The 21,953-nt window shown below is 45.8% G+C and overlaps 2 protein-coding genes across 4 annotated transcripts in view; one reads left to right on the top strand and one right to left on the bottom strand.

Moving 5' to 3' along the window:
* Window positions 1-10,601, top strand: part of LOC129829781 (kelch-like protein 21) — a 27,347-nt gene extending 16,746 nt beyond the window's left edge. The window contains exons 2-5 of the mRNA XM_055891693.1: window positions 378-1,488; window positions 2,696-3,107; window positions 5,511-5,583; window positions 5,683-10,601. Of these exons, the coding sequence (XP_055747668.1) occupies window positions 429-1,488; window positions 2,696-3,107; window positions 5,511-5,583; window positions 5,683-6,003 (1,866 nt within the window). The 5' untranslated portion in view covers window positions 378-428 and the 3' untranslated portion in view covers window positions 6,004-10,601. The remainder of the gene's footprint in view (window positions 1-377; window positions 1,489-2,695; window positions 3,108-5,510; window positions 5,584-5,682) is intronic.
* Window positions 10,568-21,953, bottom strand: LOC129829780 (telomere zinc finger-associated protein-like). 3 transcript variants are annotated; one of them, XM_055891692.1, is made up of 11 exons: window positions 20,997-21,953; window positions 19,741-20,558; window positions 19,157-19,428; window positions 18,842-18,959; window positions 13,880-13,972; window positions 13,447-13,533; window positions 13,153-13,307; window positions 12,885-13,021; window positions 12,455-12,619; window positions 11,860-11,948; window positions 10,568-11,724 (listed from the first exon to the last, which is right to left on the bottom strand). In XM_055891692.1, the coding sequence occupies exons 2-11, from the start codon at window positions 20,497-20,499 to the stop codon at window positions 11,188-11,190; spliced, it is 2,412 nt and encodes an 803-aa protein (XP_055747667.1). In that variant the 5' UTR covers window positions 20,500-20,558; window positions 20,997-21,953; the 3' UTR covers window positions 10,568-11,187. The 3 variants fall into 3 exon arrangements, with proteins under 3 accessions (XP_055747667.1, XP_055747664.1, XP_055747665.1); XM_055891689.1 differs by having other exon boundaries at window positions 19,157-19,491; window positions 20,997-21,952; XM_055891690.1 differs by lacking the exon at window positions 20,997-21,953 and adding an exon at window positions 20,920-20,958 and having other exon boundaries at window positions 19,157-19,491.

The raw sequence follows: 21,953 nt of genomic DNA, 5'->3' as shown, positions 1-21,953 counted from the left end.
CAGGGGGCTGCTCATAGTCACTGGAGCTGTGCAATGTACAGTCTTACTTTCTAGAAGGCAGGCTACTGTTTGTTTATTGTGTTGTTTTACCGCCTATTACGCCCAGTAGGGCTCTTCAGTTAGGGGATCCTCACCATTGTCTTTACTGTAATTCAGCTGGTTGTTATTTGTATTGAAAATACCAGAGGTTTCTGTAAGTAGCTGAACTTGCTAATTCTTATGCTAACTCTGTTGAATACCTACACAGTGTTGCTCATTTAGTTGTTGTTATTTTGGTTTGTAGGCTTCATATTTAGATTGTGTGGTACAGTGTTTGTGAACCTGAACCCATTTAGAAGTGATTGTAACAGAAATTATAATGGTGTTTCTGTTTTCAGATTAACCCTGTCTTCTAAGTACAACCTCTTCGAGAGATCCAGACAAAAGAGATGGAGGGAGGAGTGATGGAGAGAGAAGTGATGTCTGAGAAGCCAATCATGCAGACACAGCCATCCACATTGCCCTTCTTCGACACGGCCCACGCCTTTAACCTGCTCCGGGGGATCCATGAACTCCGCGCAGAGCGCAAGTTCTTTGACGTCACGCTCTGCGCCGAGGGCCGCGAGTTCCACTGCCACCGGACTGTGTTGGCCGCAGCCAGCACCTACTTCAGGGCCATGTTTGCCGGGACACTTAGAGAGAGCGCCATGGACCGTGTGGTCCTTCACGAGGTGTCTGCTGAACTACTGGGCCTGCTGGTGGACTTCTGTTATACAGGCCGAGTCACAGTCACCCAGGATAATGTAGACCTCCTGCTGAAGACGGCCGACCTGTTCCAGTTCCCCTCCGTCAAAGAGGCCTGCTGTGCCTTCTTGGAGCAGAGATTAGACGTCTCCAACTGCCTGGAGATCCAGGACTTTGCAGAGGCCTACGCCTGCCGTGACTTGGCCGTCAGCGCCCGCAGCTTCGTCCTCAAGAACATTGTGGACCTAGCCAAAGGCAAGGACTTTGAGCGGTTGCCCTGGAAACGGCTGCTGGAATTCGTGTCGGACGATGCGCTGTGTGTGGACAAGGAGGAAACGGTCTATCAGATGGCGGTGCGCTGGGTCAAAGCAGACTTACAGAGGCGGCTCCACTACTGGCCCACACTGCTGGAGCAGGTCAGACTACCCTTTGTACGTCGGTTCTATCTACTCGCCCACGTGGAAAGCGACCCCCTGGTTTACCTCTCCCCCTCCTGTCTGAGGATGGTGAGCGAGGCCCGGAGCTTCCAGTCGTGTGAGTACGACCGCCACGACAGACCCTGCCAACGCATGCGGCCACGGCCCTCAACCGGACTGGCTGAGATCCTGGTGGTGGTGGGAGGCTGTGACCAGGACTGTGACGAGCTGGTCACTGTGGACTGTTACAACCCTCAGACTGGACAGTGGCGCTACCTGGCCGAGTTCCCCGATCACCTGGGAGGGGGCTACAGTATGGCCGCTCTGGGCAATGATATGTATGTCACAGGTAGGTTGACAATGCTCGTTATACACTCTTGTACACACTATTTATGCTGTTTGGTAACACATAACTATCAAGGTATATGTTATATTGGATTAATGAAGGGTAATTGGTAGTTTATAAATGTGAAAGGGTATAAAATGTATTGAATTTCACTGGATATCAGCATATAATCTTTCTTTATACTGTAGGTTAGTCTATATGTTTAAAACACAATCTACATCAGTGTGATGTGTTTATATACTACGCACAGCAGTTTACATAAGTGGTTACAGTTGCTGTGTGATGTCTTAGTCACTGTTACCAGAATGCTCTGCAGCCTTCCAGTCAGTGAATCTTATGAAATAGCAGGCAGGCAGTAAGAGTTTAAATAAACCACAGCCAGCCACTCTGGCTATATGAGAGGGAGGAGCGTTGAGGTGAGCTAGCTAGGTGGGAGGATCATGCTGTCCTGCCAAGACTGCAGCAGTGGTTGGTGGGCTCACTGAGACACAGACCTGGGGTCAAATACTATTTGAAATATTTTATATACTTTGAGTGTGTATTTGAACCCACCTGGAGATGGTCAGTTTTGACTGTTTTAGGGCGATCCTATTGGTTCATTAATTAAGCCAGGCTAGCTCAATCAATCACCTCTTTTAAATAGTACTTGAAACTAGGTCTCTCAAAGAGGCCATCATCATCAGCGAATGGCTTTCAGGATCAGGAAGAGTGTTTCCATTGAGAAAACATCTCAGGCCCTCACACGCTGCCTGTAATTCTGTCAGGACAGTGATGGGGGTCATAAATCATTAGCAGTGCTCTCATACCTTACAGCAGGGGGCTGCAGCACAGAGCACATGGTTGGGAGATGGGCTAGTGTTATGAAAGGTGACAGGTTGATTCAACGTCCTTACTGTCATTAAACCTACAAGGTGAAGCTACAGCTGCTAAACAGACATAGAATGAGTACAACACATGTTGAGGAAACTGAAAGAAGTATTGAAATTAAGATATATTATTAAGTTATTCGGCATATAAAATGTGGCAAGTATTCTTCCAAATAAAGCTTATACTCAGATCTCATGTCTGACCTATTGGTGATTTCCTCTGTGCTAGAACACCCAAGGGTGATGCATGGGTTTTCAATTAGCACCACTTAGTGAAGAACAGCATGTCTTTTGTGGATCTCTTCCATCTCAAACACACCTCTCTCCTGTCCTTTGCACCCTAGGAGGATCTGACGGTTCGCGTCTCTATGACGGCGTGTGGCGCTACAACTCCAGTGTTAACGAGTGGACCGAGGTGTCGCCAATGCTCAAAGCCCGGGAGTACCACAGTTCCTGTGTCCTCAGAGGTCAGCTATATGTGGTGGCGCCAGACAGCACGGAGCGCTACGACCACGCGCTGGACTGCTGGGAGGCCCTGCCCCCCATGCTGCACTCCATGGACAACTGCTCCACCACCACCTGTAAGGGGCGTCTCTACGCCATCGGGTCCATGACCACAACAGGGGAGGACAACATGGCCATACAGTGTTACGATGTGGACACCAACCGCTGGACCCTGGTCAACTGTGGCGAGCTGCCACCGTGGTCTTTCGCTCCCAAGACGGTCACTCTCAATGGGCTCATCTACTTTGTCAGGTGAGGAGAATATGGACAGGAATGTGGGACAGTGAAAAAGTATTTGAAAATTATTTTAAATCTAAATGGGATCAACTTTATAAAAGGTTGGATGAGATAGAAAGTTGCTAAATAATGTGGAAGTACATAGAGGTCAATATTTCTGTCCTAATGTTAAGGACAGCTGTAGCTGTTAAACAGAAAGAGGATGAATGGTATATGGTTTTACATTTAGTCATTTAGCAGACACTTATCCAGAGCAACTTATAGTATTGAGTGCAATGTTGTGTTCGAGACCACCTAGCGAGACCGAATCAAGACCAAGACCGGGGCAAATCGAGTCCTAGTCAAGACCAAGACAAGACAGGGTCAAGACCGGGACGGGGGCGAGACACAGTCAAGACCAAGACAAGACAGGGTCAAGACTGGGACGGGGGCGAGACACAGTCAAGACCGGGACGGGGGCGAGACACAGTCAAGACCGGGACGGGGGCGAGACACAGTCAAGACCGGGACGGGGGCGAGACACAGTCAAGACCGGGACGGGGGCGAAACACAGTCAAGACCGGGACGGGGGCGAGACACAGTCAAGACCGGGACGGGGGCGAGACACAGTCAAGACCGGGACGGGGGCGAGACACAGTCAAGACCGGGACGGGGGTGAAACACAGTCAAGACCGGGACGGGGGCGAGACACAGTCAAGAACGGGACGGGGGCGAGACATACTCAAGACCGGGACCAGAACAATGTGATTCCAATTTAAGACCACAGTAATAAGAGCTCAAAATGTACAGTATTTCTGTGTCAATATTTCAGAAGAACATATGGATTCTTTAGCCATTCAGAATGTAAAAATGACTGATGTAAATGTAAGAATGTAAAAAATTTGATTATAAGGGCAAATAGAGAGCCACGACAAATCATCACTAACCATGGTCTCTAAATAACAGATACAAATTCTAAATGTTACAATTTCACCCGGCTTACCCTAGGCGAGTGCACAACTCTCAAATAATTTCCCCGTCTCCTCTTCTAGGGGAGCAAAGAAATTCCAAAGAGCGTGACAAGGTTTTAGGATATGTTTCAATAAAAGTAAAGGACAGTAATGTTTTGAGTAAAGTAGAAATCCCAGGTTTTAATAGTCTATAAGATATAAAAATATGTCATGAAAGGAGTGTGGATATCTGGCCTGGCAAAGCTGACTCATGTGCTGACTGAACAGGGGCTGTTAATTCATTTTTTCCTCCACTGGTCTTGGCTGGTCTCAGGAAGAAATGACGAGTCCTCATTGTCCGAGACCGAGTACAAATGTATCAAGACCAAGATGATTAATATGTGATCTCGAGACTGGTCTCGAGTACTACAACACTGGTTGAATGCATCAAATCAAATTTTATTTGTCACGTGCCGAATACAACCTTACCGTGAAATGCTTACTTACAAGCCCATAACCAACAATGCAGTTCAAGAAAGAGTTAAGAAAATATTTACTCAATAAAGTAAAAAAGAAAAGGTAACAATAAAATTACATAACAATAACGGGGCTATATAGAGGGGGTACCGAGAATGTGCGGGGATACAGGTTAGTCGAGGTAGTTTGTACATGTAAGTTGGGGTAAAGTGACTATGCATAGATAATAAACAGCGAGTAGCAGCAGTGTAAAAACAAGGGAGGGTGGGGGTGTCAATGTAATTAGTCCGGGTGGTCATTTGAATACTTGTTAAGCAGTCTTATAGCTTGGGGGTAGAAGCTGTTAAGGAGCCTTTTGGACCTGGACTTGGCGCTCCGGTACCACTTGCCGTGCGGTAGGAGAGAGAATAGTCTGACTTGGGTGACTGGAGTCTCTGACAACTTTATGGGCTTTCCTCTGACACCGCCTATTATATAGGTCCTGGATGGCAGGAAGCTTGGGCCCAGTGATGTATTGGGCCGTATGCACTACCCTCTGTAGCGCCTTATGGTCGGATGCAGAGCAGTTGCCATACCAGGCAGTGATGCAACCAGTCAGGATGCTCTCGATGGTGCAGCAGTATAACTTTGCGGATCTGGGGACCCATGCCAAATCTTTTCAGTCTGAGGGGGAAAAAGTTTTGTCGTGCTTTCTTCACAACTGTCTTGGTGTGTTTGAACCATGATAGTTTGTTGGTGATGTAGACACGAAGAACTTGAAACCCTCGACACACTCTACTACAGCCCTGTCGATGATAATGGGGGCCTGTTCGGCACTCCTTTTCCTATAGTCCACGATCAGCTCCTTTGTCACACTGCCAGGTCTCTGACCTCCTCCATATAGGCTGTCTCAGTTTGTTTCATAATTGTCCCGTGTGAATCGATTCCACGACCCTGGCATTGCAAGCGCCATGCTCTACAAACAGCCACAGGCTAGGCGTGACATTCCTCACTCTGGATTCTTGCTTTCTAGGGATGACTCGGCAGAGGTCGACATCTATAACCCTCAGAAGAATGAATGGGACAAGATCAGCCCCATGACACAGGTATGTGACACACAGGAGGTGCTAATGTTATGGCCTGACAGATTTTTCCCTCTGCCTTTATAGTATTTATATCAAAATATGTACTGTTTCCTTCTTCAGGTCCATGTAGGAGGCAGTGTGGCAGTCCTGGGTGGTCGTCTCTTTGTGTCTGGTGGCTATGACAACACATTTGAGCTGTCTGACATGGTGGAGGCCTACAACCCCTCCACCCATACCTGGACACCCGCAGGCCGCCTTCCCCAGCCCACCTTCTGGCATGGTAGTGTCAGCATCTTCCGGCAGCTCATGCCCGCCGTATCCAACGCTTTCGAACCCATCGACCTGCCCGAGGCTAACTCCATCCACCTGCACCGACACCACCGCAACCAGGCCATGCACAACCACAACCTCAACCAGAACCACGACGTCAACCCAGTGTAACACACTCCATGGACAAATGGGTCAGGGAATATCATACTGACCACTGTTTCAGCCATTTTAGGTTTACTGTGAAAACATACACCTCATTATGATGCTAAAGAACAAAAGGTGGAAAGACAGAGTGATCAAATGATCCTGCATGGATGTGATCACTATAGGACTGTAATTACATTACATTGTGCTTATGTGACTGAACATGTGTGCAATTTTGTGATCCCCATGTAATTCACTTGCCTACCACACTGTCATTGATCATGATCAATGGGCATATTATTGACTGGACTAATAGACTGTCTGGGTATGAAGGTCTCATGTTGGGGAAAGCACAATCTACACATACATGGACATCTACGGCAGGCAGTAGTGTATTATCTAGATTTTGGTTATACAGTTGAAGTCGGAAGTTTACATACACCTTAGCCAAATCCATTTAAACTCAGTTTTTCACAATTCCTGACATTTAATCCTAAAAATTCATAAAAACATAACAATTCCCTGTCTTAGGTCAGTTAGGATCACCACTTTATTTTAAGAATGTGAAATGTCAGAATAATAGTAGGGAGAATGATTGATTTCAGCTTTTATTTCTTTCATCACATTCCCAGTGGGTCAGAAGTTTACATACACTCAATTAGTATTTAGTAGCACTGCCTTTAAATTGTTTAACTTGGGTCAAACGTTTCGGGTAGCCTTCCATAAGCTTCCTATACGTTGGGTGAATTTTGGCCCATTCCGTCTGACAGAGCTGGTGTAACTGAGTCAGGTTTGTAGGCCTTCTTGCTCGCACACGCTTTTTCAGTTCTGCCCAAACATTTTCTATGGGATTGAGGTCAGGGCTTTGTGATGGCCACTCCAATACCTTGACTTTGTTGTCTTTAAGCCATTTTGCCACAACTTTGGAACTATGCTTGGGGTCATTGTCCATTTGGAAGACCCATTTGTGACCAAGCTTTAACTTCCTCACTGATGTCTTGAGATGTTGCTTCAATATATCCACATAATTTTCCTGCCTCAAGATGCCATCGATTTTGTGAAGTGCACTAGTCCCTCCTGCATCAAAGCACCCCCACAACATGATGCTGCCACCCTCGTGTTTCACGTTTGGGAGGGTGTTCTTCGGCTTGCAAGCATCCCCCTTTTTCCTCCAAACATAACGATGGTCATTATGGCCGAACAGTTCCATTTTTGTTTCATCAGACCAGAGGACATTTCTCCAAAAGTACGATACAGTGGGGCAAAAATGTATTTAGTCAGCCACCAATTGTGCAAGTTCTCTCACTTAAAAAGATGAGAGAGGCCTGTAATTGTCATCATAGGTACACTTCAACTATGACAGACAAAATGAGAAAAAAAAATCCAGAAAGTCACATTGTAGGATTTTTAATGAATTTATTTACAAATTATGGTGGAAAATAAGTATTTGGTCACCTACAAACAAGCAAGATTTCTGGCTCTCACAGACCTGTAACTTCTTCTTTAAGAGGTTCCTCTGTCCTCCACTCATTACCTGTATTAATGGCACCTGTTTGAACTTGTTATCAGTATAAAAGACACCTATCCACAACCTCAAACAGTCACACTCCACTATGGCCAAGACCAAAGAGCTATCAAAGGACACCAGAAACAAAATTGTAGACCTGCACCAGGCTGGGAAGACTGAATCTGCAATAGGTAAGCAGCTTGGTTTGAAGAAATCAACTGTGGGAGCAATTATTAGGAAATGGAAGACATACAAGACCACTGATAATCTCCCTCGATCTGGGGCTCCACGCAAGATCTCACCCCGTGGGGTCAAAATGATCACAAGAACGGTGAGCAAAAATCCCAGAACCACACGGGGGGACCTAGTGAATGACTTGCAGAGCTGGGACCAAAGTAACAAAGCCTACCATCAGTAACACACTACGCCGCCAGGGACTCAAATTCTGCAGTGCCAGACATGTCCCCTTGCTTAAGCCAGTACATGTCCAGGCCCGTCTGAAGTTTGCTAGAGAGCATTTTGATGATCCAGAAGAAGATTGGGAGAATGTCATATGGTCAGATGAAACCAAAATAGAACTTTTTGGTAAAAACTCAACTCGTCGTGTTTGGAGAACAAAGAATGCTGAGTTGCATCCAAAGAAGACCATACCTACTGTGAAGCATGGGGGTGGAAACATCATGCTTTGGGGCTGTTTTTTCTGCAAAAGGACCAGGACGACTGATCCGTGTAAAGGAAAGAATGAATGGGGCCATGTATCGTGAGATTTTGAGTGAAAACCTCCTTCCATCAGCAAGGGCATTGAAGATGAAAAGGGGACTTTGTCTTTCAGCATGACAATGATCCCAAACACACCGCCCGGGCAACGAAGGAGTGGCTTCGTAAGAAGCATTTCAAGGTCCTGGAGTGGCCTAGCCAGTCTCCAGATCTCAACCCCATAGAAAATCTTTGGAGGGAGTTGAAAGTCCGTGTTGCCCAGCAACAGCCCCAAAACATCACTGCTCTAGAGGAGATCTGCATGGAGGAATGGGACAAAATACCAGCAACAGTGTGTGAAAACCTTGTGAAGACTTACAGAAAACATTTGACCTCTGTCATTGCCAACAAAGGGTATATAACAAAGTATTGAGATGAACTTTTGTTATTGACCAAATACTTATTTTCCACCATAATTTGCAAATTAACTAATTAAAAATCCTACAATGTGATTTTCTGGAAAAAAAAATCTCATTTTGTCTGTCATAGTTGAAGTGTACCTATGATGAAAATTACAGGCCTCTCTCGTCTTTTTAAGTGGGAGAACTTGCACAATTGGTGGCTGACTAAATACTTTTTATACTTGCGTACTATTGTTTGTACAGATGAACATGGTACCTTCAGGCATTTGGAAATTTCTCCCAAGGATGAACCAGACTTGTGGAGGTCTACAAAAAAAAAAATCTGAGGTCTTGGCTGATTTCTTTTGATTTTCCCATGATGTCAAGCAAAGAGGCACTGAGTTTGAAGGTAGGCCTTGAAATACATCCACGGGTACACCTCCGATTGACTCAAATTATGTCAATTAGCCTATCAGAAGCTTCTAAAGCCATGACATCATTTTCTGGAATTTTCCAAGCTGTTTAAAGGCACAGTCAACTTAGTGTATGTAAACTTCTGACCCACTGGAATTGTGATACAGTGAATTATAAGTGAAATAATCTGTCTGTAAACAATTGTTGGAAAAATTACTTGTGTCATGCGCAAAGTAGAGGTCCTAACCGACTTGCCAAAACTATAGTTTGTTAACAATAAATGTATGGAGTGGTTGAAAAACAAGTTTTTATGACTCCAACCTAAGTGTATGTAAACTTCCGACTTCAACTGTATATCTTTTATTTTTTTATCTTACTTAATCAACTAACTACAGAGTTGTTTTCCACTTTCCGGTTGTTTAGCGTGAGAGCCAACATTATCGCTCATAATCAGTGGCATGACCCCATACATTCCAAAAGCTAATACAACCACCACAATGTTTTCCAGCACTAACCAGCTTTGATAACGGTTGAGAAATTAATCTGGAGACTTGTCCAGTTCTGTACAACTATGGAACCGTAGGATGGAATCAGAGCATGTGATGCAACCGGGACTGGGTTGCTAAAACCACATCAAAGTGATAGATTAAATAGATGTGTCCCTGTTTTATTGATATGATAGATTATCAGATGCTGATCACCGTTTTGCTCTCCCTCAGCCAGACTGACTGTTTACACCTAATTGGCACGACTACCAATCTAGCCTGCATGAAGTACTGGTCATATTTTCTTTCAAGGTACATTTGTTTTACTATAGATGCTTTAATATTTTATTAGAATGGTTTAGTTTTATTTATGAAAATGCATTTGTAGTGTTAGTTCATATAATGTTAGTGTGTTTTCCTAGTGCAACAGGAGGCAGAGGTACATATGAAGATAGATACCGGTGACAACCGCTGTTATGATAACTGGAGGTGGTAACACATTCTCAATTTATTCATGCAACACGTGTTTGACTAAAGTTAATTTTAGTATTGTTTACTTACTGTAATTCCATTCGGTTGTGTGTTTTCTTAGTTTTCATACAAGTTGTTTGTGTTGTCCAAACACAGTTTTTCATATTTGCGTTGTTTGTATACTGTAGTCAATCAATCAATCAATTTTATTTTATATAGCCCTTCGTACATCAGATAATATCTCGAAGTGCTGTACAGAAACCCAGCCTAAAACCCCAAACAGCTAGAATGCAGGTGTAGAAGCACGGTGGCTAGGAAAAACTCCCTAGAAAGGCCAAAACCTAGGAAGAAACCTAGAGAGGAACCAGGCTATGAGGGGTGGCCAGTCCTCTTCTGGCTGTGCCGGGTGGAGATTATAAGAGAACTATGCCAAGATGTTCAAAAATGTTCATAAGTGACAAGCATGGTCAAATAATAATCATGAATAATTTTCAGTTGGCTTTTCATAGCTGATCAATCTTCGGAGATACAATCTTCGGCAAAATCATTCGCAAGGAGATTCCTGCAAAAATATTATTTGAAGATTAGAATGCAGTGAGGTCATCCTTACAGTGTGATTACAATAAAACTGCAGGCAGGACTGCCACTTTATTCTGTTTACCGTTTGACTTGATGCAAGACAATCCCATTGATTTACATTCACTTCTCACAACCTGACCTATTGCCTTATCTCATCAAATTGTGTAAAAACACAACAAACTTCATAAAACCTAAGCCAACTTATATTACATTGTCAGACCCAATGCACAGGCAAAATGAATATGATGTCCACAGAGTAGGGGAATGTCTTGAGGGGTTCATCATCTACTGGGCTGAGTGGGAACCAGTTCTTCTGTACAGTAATTTAGACAGAAAACATGGTTACAATAATGACTGAAATTAAATGAATGCTTCGACTGCAGAGCAGAGCGAGTAGCCACACTGGGAGTTCTTGAAGACTTGCAGTACTCAAGCTGCTCTAGTGTTCTCCAATGAAAATGTCTAGTGGTGTGAGATACTAACCAGTCTGTCCTGTACTCAGGCCTTGCTCTTAGTCCTCAGGCCTTGCTCTTAGTCCTCAGGCCTTGCTCTTAGTCCTCAGGCCTTGCTCTTAGTCCTCAGGCCTTGCTCTTAGTCCTCAGGCCTTGCTCTTAGTCCTCAGGCCTTGCTCTTAGTCCTCAGGCCTTGCTCTTAGTCCTCAGGCCTTGCTCTTAGCAGGAGGATCCTCCTGTATGTCCTCCAGTTCCACCGTGGTCTCCGGGATGGGGTAATCTGCAACCAGGAGAGTCTGCTCCATCACATCTGTCACATTGAAGCTATGCCCCGCCAAAGTCAAACCCTGGCTGATGGACATCACATCCACCTGGCCATGTCCCTGTGCCACCCCAATCTGGGTAAAGCCCACTTGGTCCTGGTTAAAGCCCACCTCCATCTGCCCTTGGCTGGACACCACCTCCTCTGTAAGGGGCTGGATCACCACCCTGAGGATGTCACTGGCTCCTAGTACAGTTCCAGGTCCAGGTATAGGTCCAGAGACAGGAACAGAGACTGGGACACTGGGTCCAGAGACAGGCGCTGGCCCCTCGGGTGTCTCCTTCTCAGTGGGTGGTATCTGTGAGGGGCTAGTCTCATCCGGCAACCCCACATCCTTCACTATCAGGTTCCGTAGCTTTCTCTCCCGTGGATTGTAGTTCTCTGTACGGGTGTGGACCTGAACATGACGCCGTAAGTGAGCCTGGAAAAAAAGAGGAGACTTCAGCGTTCATATAAATTGAATACAAATTTAATGATCCCCTCAGTGGCTGGGTGAGCAGTAGGCATGCATGAAATTTGAAGAACCAAGCTAGCACACTGGAAATGCATGGCCTACCTGTCTGGTAAACTTGTAGCCACACTTTTCGCACTCAAACTTCCTCATGCCCTGATGGCGACGCACATGTACGTGGAGCTGCTCGATGGCTGGCGGATAGTGGAGTAAACAAGACAATAAGAAAACATATGGCAAACTTGTCTTGTTCAACTGAAGTCGGGATGCAATCACTTCTGGAAGCAATCTACTGATTAGGTGTGAGATTCCCAAACATTTTGTAGCACTATGATAATGGCTCCCGAGTGGCGCAGCGGTCTAAGGCACTGCATCTCAGTGCTAGAGGCGTCACTACAGACCCTGGTTGGATTCCAGGCTGTATCACAACCGGCCGTGATTGGGAGTCCCATAGGCGGCGTACAATTGGCCCAGCGTCGTCCGGGTTAGGAGTTGGCCGGGGTAGGCCGCCATTGTAAATAAGAATTTGTTCTTAACTGACTTGCCTAGTTAAATAAAGCCTAAATAAAATATAAAATAAATAATCTTAAGCCTGTTTTAGGCAAAGATCTTAGTACTACAAAGCTTTTTGTAAACTCAACATGACAGGAAATAAATATATTTTAACTGTGGTGCCACGATCTCATGTGGCCATTCTCACCCTTGAAGGTCTTGCCACATATCTTGCAACAGTGAGGGCGGTCCTCCTGGTGCTTGCTGGCAACATGGCGGAGCATTGGTCCTTTCTCTGTGAAGCGCTGGTTACAGAACTCACAGCTGTAAGGACGCTCTCCCGTGTGGGTGCGGTGGTGCTTGTCAAGACTGGCTGAAATCACACAATGAACAGACATAAGCATTGGCACAAGCACAATGTTGAGCATTGGAATAGACAGTGTGAAAGCACACTGGATGTTAATGTGAGAGTTTGTGTTAGTCTGTGAGACAGAACCGGTGTGTCTCTAAACGATTACTATGAGACTAAATCATAACATATGATCTGAGCAGCTACGTTTGTTGTTAGAAATGGGTTTGTCCTGCTCTGCCATCTACAGGGCCTAGTGAGAGGATGGCGGGCAGGAGGAAGTTGTTACCTTGTGTCCGGAAGGTCTTCCCACAGAGGTGGCACTGATGGGGCTTCTCTCCAGTGTGAACCCGCAAGTGCATGTTAAGGTTAGCCTTCTGGGTGAACGCACGGTTGCAGTACTCACACACAAATGGACGCTCGTTTCTGAGAAATTAAGACAAACAGGGACGTCACATTATTTAACACGTCACACGACAGTAAGGCTGAGTCAAACATTCTAGCTCCCCCATGGTAACAAACCCCTCTTCCACTACCATGGCCAGTCTCAGCCCCACCTGTGAATTGCTTTGATATGCATCTGCAGGCCGTGTCGGCTGGAGGCTCGATGGTCACACTCCTCACACACAAAGAGCTTTTCGCCGCGATGCTTGGACGCCTCATGCAGACGCAGCTCTGTTTTAGACAGGTATGCTTTGCTGCACAGAGAGCACTGTGGGAAAAAGTATTATCACAGGTTAGAAGGTGATCAGCAAGCAAGCAGTCATAAATCTTGACAATAATGCAGAAGGAATAAAGGATTGAATACATGAAAAAGAAGACCAATTAACACAAAGGAGAGAGAGACTTACTGCATGTGGTTTGGGTGCACCATGGATTTTGATTTCATGACTTCTTAAATCTTTTTTATGCATGAACTGTTCCGAGCATGACGTACACTGAAATAGATACAACATCAAGCGATGAGTCAATATGAGTTTGATACAAACCACACCAGAGATAAGTCTTACAATGTCAATTAATGGCATCTTCACAGTACTGTGTATCGGGGCGGCAGGTAGCCTAGTGGTTAGAACGTTGGGCTAGTAACTGAAAGGTTGCTGGATCGAATCCCTGAGCTGACAAGGTAAAAATCTATCATTATGCCCCTAAACAAGGCAGTTAACCCACTGTTCCCCGGTAGGCTGTCATTGTAAATAAGAATTTGTTCTTAACTGCCTTGTCTAGTTAAATAAAAGGTTACATTTAAATAATAATAATAATATTTTGTGGTAGGTACTGGACCTTATTGGGCATTTCCCCTGTATGGAAGACCGTGTGCAGACGTAGATCCCCCAATCTGTCAAATGACATGTGGCATTGAAGGCAGTTGTGTACCTGTAGTAAAAACAAGAATTCACGCATACAGTACATGAGGGAAAACCTAAAGCATTGTATCATTTATGGTATTTCCTATTGGACAAGTCAGTGGCCTTGGGGTTAGAATGTCCATCCTGAGATTGGGAGTTCAATCCCTGGCCGAGTCATACCAAAGAGTAAAAATGGGACCTGATGAGTCTCCGCTTGGCACTTAACATTAAGGAGATTGGGGGTAAGGCCCTGCGATAGACTAGTGTCCGGTCCAGGAGGTGTACTTCTACATCAAGCTGCCTCACGCTACACAAACAGGAGATCGGCTCCTGCCATATAAGCCTTTCCAGCTTGCATTAGCCAAGGCTTGTGCAAGGCTACTTACTTATTGGACATTTTAACTTTGGAACACATTCAAGAACCCCCAGTAGCTAACCAGCTACAAGCTATTTAGTCATTTTTAGCCGCTACTAGCAGCTTTTACCTTCTACACAGACACCAGCCCTGTTATTAGCCTGAATATTACTCACCAATTTACCAGCATCGGACTGTCTCTCGACAACAACGCCGGATTCCTGCCGAAATCCCTGAGCCACTACTTCTGATCCTCACAGCTAGCTTGCAGCTAGCGCAGCTAGCGCAGCTAGCGCCACTGCCACGAAGCTAGCACCAGTTAGCAAACACAATTCTACAATGACAACCTCTTGTTCGCCATCGCCATCCAGCTTGGATTCTCTGTCGACACGACCACGTCTGGTCTGCAGACGAATACCCCATCCGCTGTGCCCTCAACCGGCCTCCGTCTGAGCAGACCCCCTCCGTCTGAGCAGACCACCCCCCGGGCTACTAACTTTAAACGCCGCGTGCTAGCTTAGTGGCGGCTTCCCTGCTCCATCTACGGCTGCCCCCTGGACACTATGATCACTTGGCTACATAGCTGATGCCTGCTGGACTGTCCATTAATTCACGGTACTCCATTCTGTTTATTTGTGTTTTAACTCAGGCTCTGTGTGTAGTTAATCCGACCCTCTCTGCCTAGTCGGCGCCATTTTTACCTGCTGTTGCTGTGTTAGCTGACTAGCTGCTGTTATCTCACCTGTTGTTTTAGCTAGCTCTCCCAATCAAGACCTGCAATCACTTTATGCCTTACTGTATGTCTCTCTCAAATATCAATATGCCTTGTATACTGTTGTTCAGGCTAGTATCATTGTTTTGGTTTGCAATGGACCCCGTAGTTCCACTCTCCGTACCTCTGATACCTCCTTTGTCCCATCTCCCACACATGCGGTGACCTCACCCATTGAGACCAGCATGTCCAGAGATACAACCTCTCATCATCACCCAGTGCCTGGGCTTGCCTCCACTGTACCCGTGCCCCACCATACCCCTGTCTGCACATTATGCCCAGAATCTATTCTACCACGCCCATAAATCTGCTCCTTTTATTCCTTGTCCCCAACGCTCTAGGCGACCAGTTTTGATAGCCTTTAGCCGCACCCTCATCCTACTACTCCTCTGTTCCTCGGGTGATGTGGAGGTAAACCCAGGCCCTGCATGTCCCCAGGCACCCTCATTTGTTGACTTCTGTGATCGAAAAAGCCTTGGCCTCATGCATGTCAACATCAGAAGCCTCCTCCCTAAGTTTGTCTTACTCACCGCTTTAGCACACTCTGCCAACCCTGATGTCCTTGCCATGTCTGAATCCTGGCTTAGGAAGGCCACCAAAAATTCGGAGATTTCCATACCCAACTATAACACTTTCCGTCAAGATAGAACTGCCAAAGGGGGAGGAGTTGCAATCTACTGCAGAGATAGCCTGCAAAGTTCTGTCATACTTTCCAGGTCTATGCCCAAACAGTTCGAACTTCTAATTTTAAAATGAATCTCTCCAGAAATAAGTCTCTCACTGTTGCCGCCTGCTACCGACCCCCCTCAGCTCCCAGCTGTGCCCTGGACACCATCTGTGAATTGATCGCTCCCCATCTAGCTTCAGAGTTTGTTCTGTTAGGTGACATAAACTGGGATATGCTTAACACCCCGGCAGTCCTACAATCTAAGCTAGACGCCCTCAATCTCACACAAATCATCAAGGAACCCACCAGGTACAACCCTAAATCCGTAAACATGGGCACCCTAATAGACATTATCCTGACCAACTTGCCCTCCAAATACACCTCTGCTGTCTTCAATCAAGATCTCAGCGATCACTGCCTCATTGCCTGTATCCGCTACGGGTCCGCGGTCAAACGACCACCCCTCATCACTGTCAAACGCTCCCTAAAACACTTCTGCGAGCAGGCCTTTCTAATCGACCTGGCCCGGGTACCCTGGAAGGATATTGACCTCATCCCGTCAGTTGAGGATGCCTGGTCATTCTTTAAAAGTTACTTCCTCACCATATTAGAGAAGCATGCTCCGTTCAAAAAATGCAGAACTAAGAACAGATATAGCTCTTGGTTCACTCCAGACCTGACTGCCCTCGACCAGCACAAAAACATCCTGTGGCGAACTGCAATAGCATCGAAGAGCCCCCGCGATATGCAACTGTTCAGGGAAGTCAGGAACCAATACACGCAGTCAGTCAGGAAAGCAAAGGCCAGCTTTTTCAAGCAGAAATTTGCATCCTGTAGCTCTAACTCCAAAAAGTTCTGGGATACTGTTAAGTCCATGGAGAACAAGAGCACCTCCTCCCAGCTGCCCTCTGCACTGAGGCTAGGTAACACGGTCACCACCGATAAATCCGTGATAATCGAAAACTTCAACAAGCATTTCTCAATGGCTGGCCATGCCTTCCTCCTGGCGACTCCAACCTTGGCCATCAGCCCCGCCCCCCCCCACTGCTACTCGCCCAAGCCTCTCCAGCTTCTCCTTTACCCAAATCCAGATAGCAGATATTCTGAAAGAGCTGGAAAACCTGGACCCATACAAATCAGCTGGGCTTGACAATCTGGACCCCCTATTTCTGAAACTGTCCTCCGCCATTGTCGCACCCCCTATTACCAGCCTGTTCAACCTCTCCTTCGTATCATCTGAGATCCCCAAGGATTGGAAAGCTGCTGCGGTCATCCCCCTCTTCAAAGGGGGAGACACCCTGGACCCAAACTGTTACAGACCTATATCCATCCTGCCCTGCCTATCTAAGGTCTTCGAAAGCCAAGTCAACAAACAGATCACTGACCATCTCGAATCCCACCGTACCTTCTCCGCTGTGCAATCCGGTTTCCGAGCCGGTCACGGGTGCACCTCAGCCACGCTCAAGGTACTAAACGATATCATAACCGCCATCGATAAAAGACAGTACTGTGCAGCCGTCTTCATCGACCTGGCCAAGACGTTCAACTCCTTCAATCACCATATTCTTATCGGCAGACTCAGTAGCCTCGGTTTTTCTAATGACTGCCTTGCCTGGTTCACCAACTACTTTGCAGACAGAGTTCAGTGTGTCAAATCGGAGGGCATGTTGTCCGGTCCTCTGGCAGTCTCTATGGGGGTACCACAGGGTTCAATTCTCGGGCCGACTCTTTTCTCTGTATATATCAATGATGTTGCTCTTGCTGCGGGCGATTCCCTGATCCACCTCTACGCAGACAACACCATTCTGTATACTTCTGGCCCTTCCTTGGACACTGTGCTATCTGACCTCCAAACGAGCTTCAATGCCATACAACACTCCTTCCGTGGCCTCCAACTGCTCTTAAACGCTAGTAAAAACCAAATGCATGCTTTTCAACCGTTTGCTGCCTGCACCCGCACGCCCGACTAGCATCACCACCCTGGACGGTTCCGACCTAGAATATGTGGACATCTATAAGTACCTAGGTGTCTGGCTAGACTGCAAACTCTCTTTCCAGACTCATATCAAACATCTCCAATCCAAAATCAAATCTAGTCGGCTTTCTATTCCGCAACAAAGCCTCCTTCACTCACGCCGCCAAACTTACCCTAGTAAAACTGACTATCCTACCGATCCTCGACTTCGGCGATGTCATCTACAAAATAGCTTCCAATACTCTACTCAGCAAACTGGATGCAGTTTATCACAGTGCCATCCGTTTTGTTACTAAAGCACATTATACGACCCACCACTGCGACCTGTATGCCCTAGTCGGCTGGCCCTCGCTACATGTTCGTCGTCAGACCCACTGGCTCCAGGTCATCTACAAGGCTATGCTAGGTAAAGTGCCGCCTTATCTCAGTTCACTGGTCACGATGGCTACACCCACCCGTAGCACGCGCTCCAGCAGGTGCATCTCACTGATCATCCCTAAAGCCAAAACCTCATTTGGACGCCTTTCCTTCCAGTTCTCTGCTGCCTGCGACTGGAACGAATTGCAAAAATCTCTGAAGTTGGAGACTTTTATCTCCCTCAACAACTTTAAAAATCTGCTATCCGAGCAGCTAACCGATCGCTGCAGCTGTACATAGTCCATCGGTATATAGCCCACCCAATTTACCTACCTCACCCCCCATACTGCTTTTATTTATTTACTTTTCTGCTCTTTTGCACACCAGTATCTCTACTTGCACATGATCATCTGATGATTTATCACTCCAGTGTTAATCTGCTAAATTGTAATTATTCGATTTATTGCCTACCTCCTCACGCCTTTTGCACACATTGTATATAGATTCTCTTTTTTTTCTACCATGTTATTGACTTGTTTATTGTTTACTCCATGTGTAACTCTGTGTTGTTGTCTGTTCACACTGCTATGCTTTATCTTGGCCAGGTCGCAGTTGCAAATGAGAACTTGTTCTCAACTAGCCTACCTGGTTAAATAAAGGTGAAATAAAAAAAATAAAAAAATAAATGTCAAGGTAGTCCCTCCCCTTTATGCTCAGTTTCCTTCCTATTGATGCCTAGTAAACAAGGCCTTGGTCCTGCTGGTCACTCACTGCTTTTATTTTTTCACCACAGTTGCAGTTTCTGGCCTGGTGGTCCATCAGATTCTCCTTCCTGTAGTACCTTCTCCCACACTTAGAGCATGGAAAGGGCTTCTCACCTGTATGACACCTGAGGAACACAGGAAGAACAGAAAACACACACGATTCACACTAGTCATTCAATAATACCGGTATTTTTCATTATTCAGGTCTCTCTTGCAAAATATAAGTTATCTAAATAGAACAAACCTGTAAAGACAAAGGTGGTTTAATATAGACATGGTGATTGGCAAAGTCAATACAATATGATAGCAGTTATGTATATACCTGTTGTGTACTTTGAGGTAATACTTGCTGAGGAAGGTCTTATTGCAGGTGGGGCACTGAACAGAGCCCTTTGTAGACCCCTTGGCTGCCCGTTCACCGTTCTCTTTATTGACAGCTTTGGTTGGTCCTTTACGTCTGCCTTTGGGGCTGGAGGAGGTAGACGGCAGGGCATGGGGCACATACTCTTCATCAGTGTCCTCAGCTACCCCCTCTACCAAATCACCACCACCACCACCGCCATCATCATCATCATAGTCTTCTTCATCAAGAGGCTGCAGATGAGAATTAGCTTTGTAGCTCAAATCTGGTACAAGGCTGCCGAACACATCTGTTACCTGTCAAATACAATGAATCATCATCATCATCATCATCATCATCTCTACGGTCATTCATCACATCTTCTGGCCCATCCACCTGCAACTGGGAGACAATATTTGATGCATCATATAGTAGCTATAGCCTAAGTGCTTGTAGTAAGGTATAGGCCAACTGTATAGTTCTAGTATAAAACCTACAAATCTGTAGGCACATTCCCTCCACACTCAATCTTACATTTTAGGATAAGGTAACATATTGTAGCCTACCTCTGTTGTATCTGTAGGCTGAGGGAGGCTTTGTCCCTCAGCCCCATCACTCCTATCCTTTAGGCTAATAACTAGTGGTGGAGTCCCCCTGCTAGTGGTCTCCCCATGGAGCAGGAGACGCACACCGGGGCCCTCTCCAAGCGGGCATCTGGAGGCCTTCACCCTACTCCCAGAGCGAGTTGTGATGGCAGTTGTGGTGGCGGTAGCTTCCAGACGATCCTTCTTACTTGAGCCGCTACTAGGGGTTTGGGATTTTTTGGGCCTCCCTCTTTTTTTAGGGGGCCTCCCTCTTTTTAGGGTGACCTTGGTTTCCACATAAGTTACAGCTGAGATTGGCTGAAAATGATGTCTCAGAAGACATGCAGACTGCAGTCCTTCTGGAGAAACTGTCCCTTCTGTGGCAAACTGCTGACAAAGTGCGAGCGCATCTGGTACACATAAGCTGTCTGCAGCCTGTCGCACATTCTCCAGATTCAGAGAGTCAATGTTTAACTCCCCTGTATAGAAAAAGTCTAGAAGCAGTTCCAGGCCATCAGTGGGGAACTCCTCTGGGAGGGAGACCTCCTTAACCATGGTGGTGGTTGGCTCGGACTCCTGGAACCGCCCACTGAAACAGGCCAGGATATTGCGATGGGCATTGTACACCCTCCCACCTCCTCCTACAGTCAGCTTGGCATCACAGAAGGAGCTGAGACTCCTCTGCTCATTCAGAAAGGACAAAACCCGTTGGGCATGGTTGCTACTCACCTTCGTATGCATTTCTCACCCTTGACAATAGATTGCGGCTTGCAAGGGACACTGGATTCAGTGTAATGCAACTGAAAGGGTCATAAAACAGATGAAAATTCAGAAAAACTGATAGAAAATAGGTTATTTTCTGTAACTTATATTAATATCATTAGGCTATTAGCATTCTTGAAAATGCAATAGCATCATCAGCAATTCATAATGTATAAATTAGTCCAGACTTCAGATGAAGTGCATTATTAGCTAGATATTCACTTTATGGGACATTTGCACAAGGGTGTTGAGCAGTTTCAAATATACCAACATGTGGCTATATGAGATAATAATTTAATAGTCAAATAAATAGAATTAGTTGAAGATTAGACACAGACAAATACAATACTTATACATTATTAGTTAACGTTAGGCCTATACCCCTAGCTAGCTACGCACCTCGACGTTTCAGACATTATACAGACGCTCCCTAAACTCATCTGTCCAGCAGAAACAGAGATGCGAGTCACCCTCACCTTTGCAGGATGCTGACATTCGTATCACTGCTATCAGTTGTCGGAATGGTGCAGTGAATATAATATAATGTATAAAAAGTTATTTTGACTAACGTCTCAGGAACAAGAATTGCGTTCTTTTTAGTCCAGGCCAGGCGGTTGGGACCGGATGTGACGTTTAGGCTAGCGTCGTGCTGTGAAATTGAAATGAAATCGTGTGTAACTTAGCATGTAAACATCACGTTTAAATTATACGATCGTATAGCTATATCATTGCATTAGTTTGGGTTTGACTGGATAATTCTCTCTCGAGTTTATGTTCAGTTTTGTGGATGCATGGTCAGCTGTCTGTCTACTCCACTAGTAGCTAGCTACGGGTGTGTTCGTAAATTCAATCTGGAGTGCACTCAGAGTGCGCTCTGGGCGTTCGTAAATTCAGAGCGTTGTCAGATTGTCCTTTCGTAAATTCAGAGCGTTTCGTACTCTGAGCGTACACTAGACGCTCTGGCTGGAGTTGATTCGAGCGTTCTGACCACACAACAGCAGTCAAGCACCCAAGCTAGCCACTCCCAGACACAAATTAGAGAACACTTCACTCTGACCATTTTACTTTACTCGCCCTAGCAGAGGTGGTTAGGCTGTTTCCATGTTATCCAGAGCGTTGGTGTCTGTAACTGTACTGCTGGCAACCATTTAATTACGTTTTTTTGCCGACGTTTACTGACACCGGCCATATTCTACGGGTGTTGAGCGTTCGTAAAGTCATCAGTTACTCTAAAAAAGGAATAAATAGCCAGACGGAATATACGAACGCACCCTACGTGAACAGCTGAGCATGCGTGAACTCCTTGAAGGTTCATTATATTTGAGCAATATCCCTAGTTACCACAGGAACAAAGTCAAAATGGCCGTAAAAAATTCTGAAAACAAAAAATAGCTTTTTGGTCTTCGTACGGGTACGGTTAGGCATACTGTTAG

The sequence above is a fragment of the Salvelinus fontinalis genome, chromosome 31, assembly GCF_029448725.1.
Source record: "Salvelinus fontinalis isolate EN_2023a chromosome 31, ASM2944872v1, whole genome shotgun sequence".
Lineage (NCBI taxonomy): Eukaryota > Metazoa > Chordata > Actinopteri > Salmoniformes > Salmonidae > Salvelinus > Salvelinus fontinalis.
This window is presented reverse-complemented; position numbering and strand designations above follow the sequence as displayed.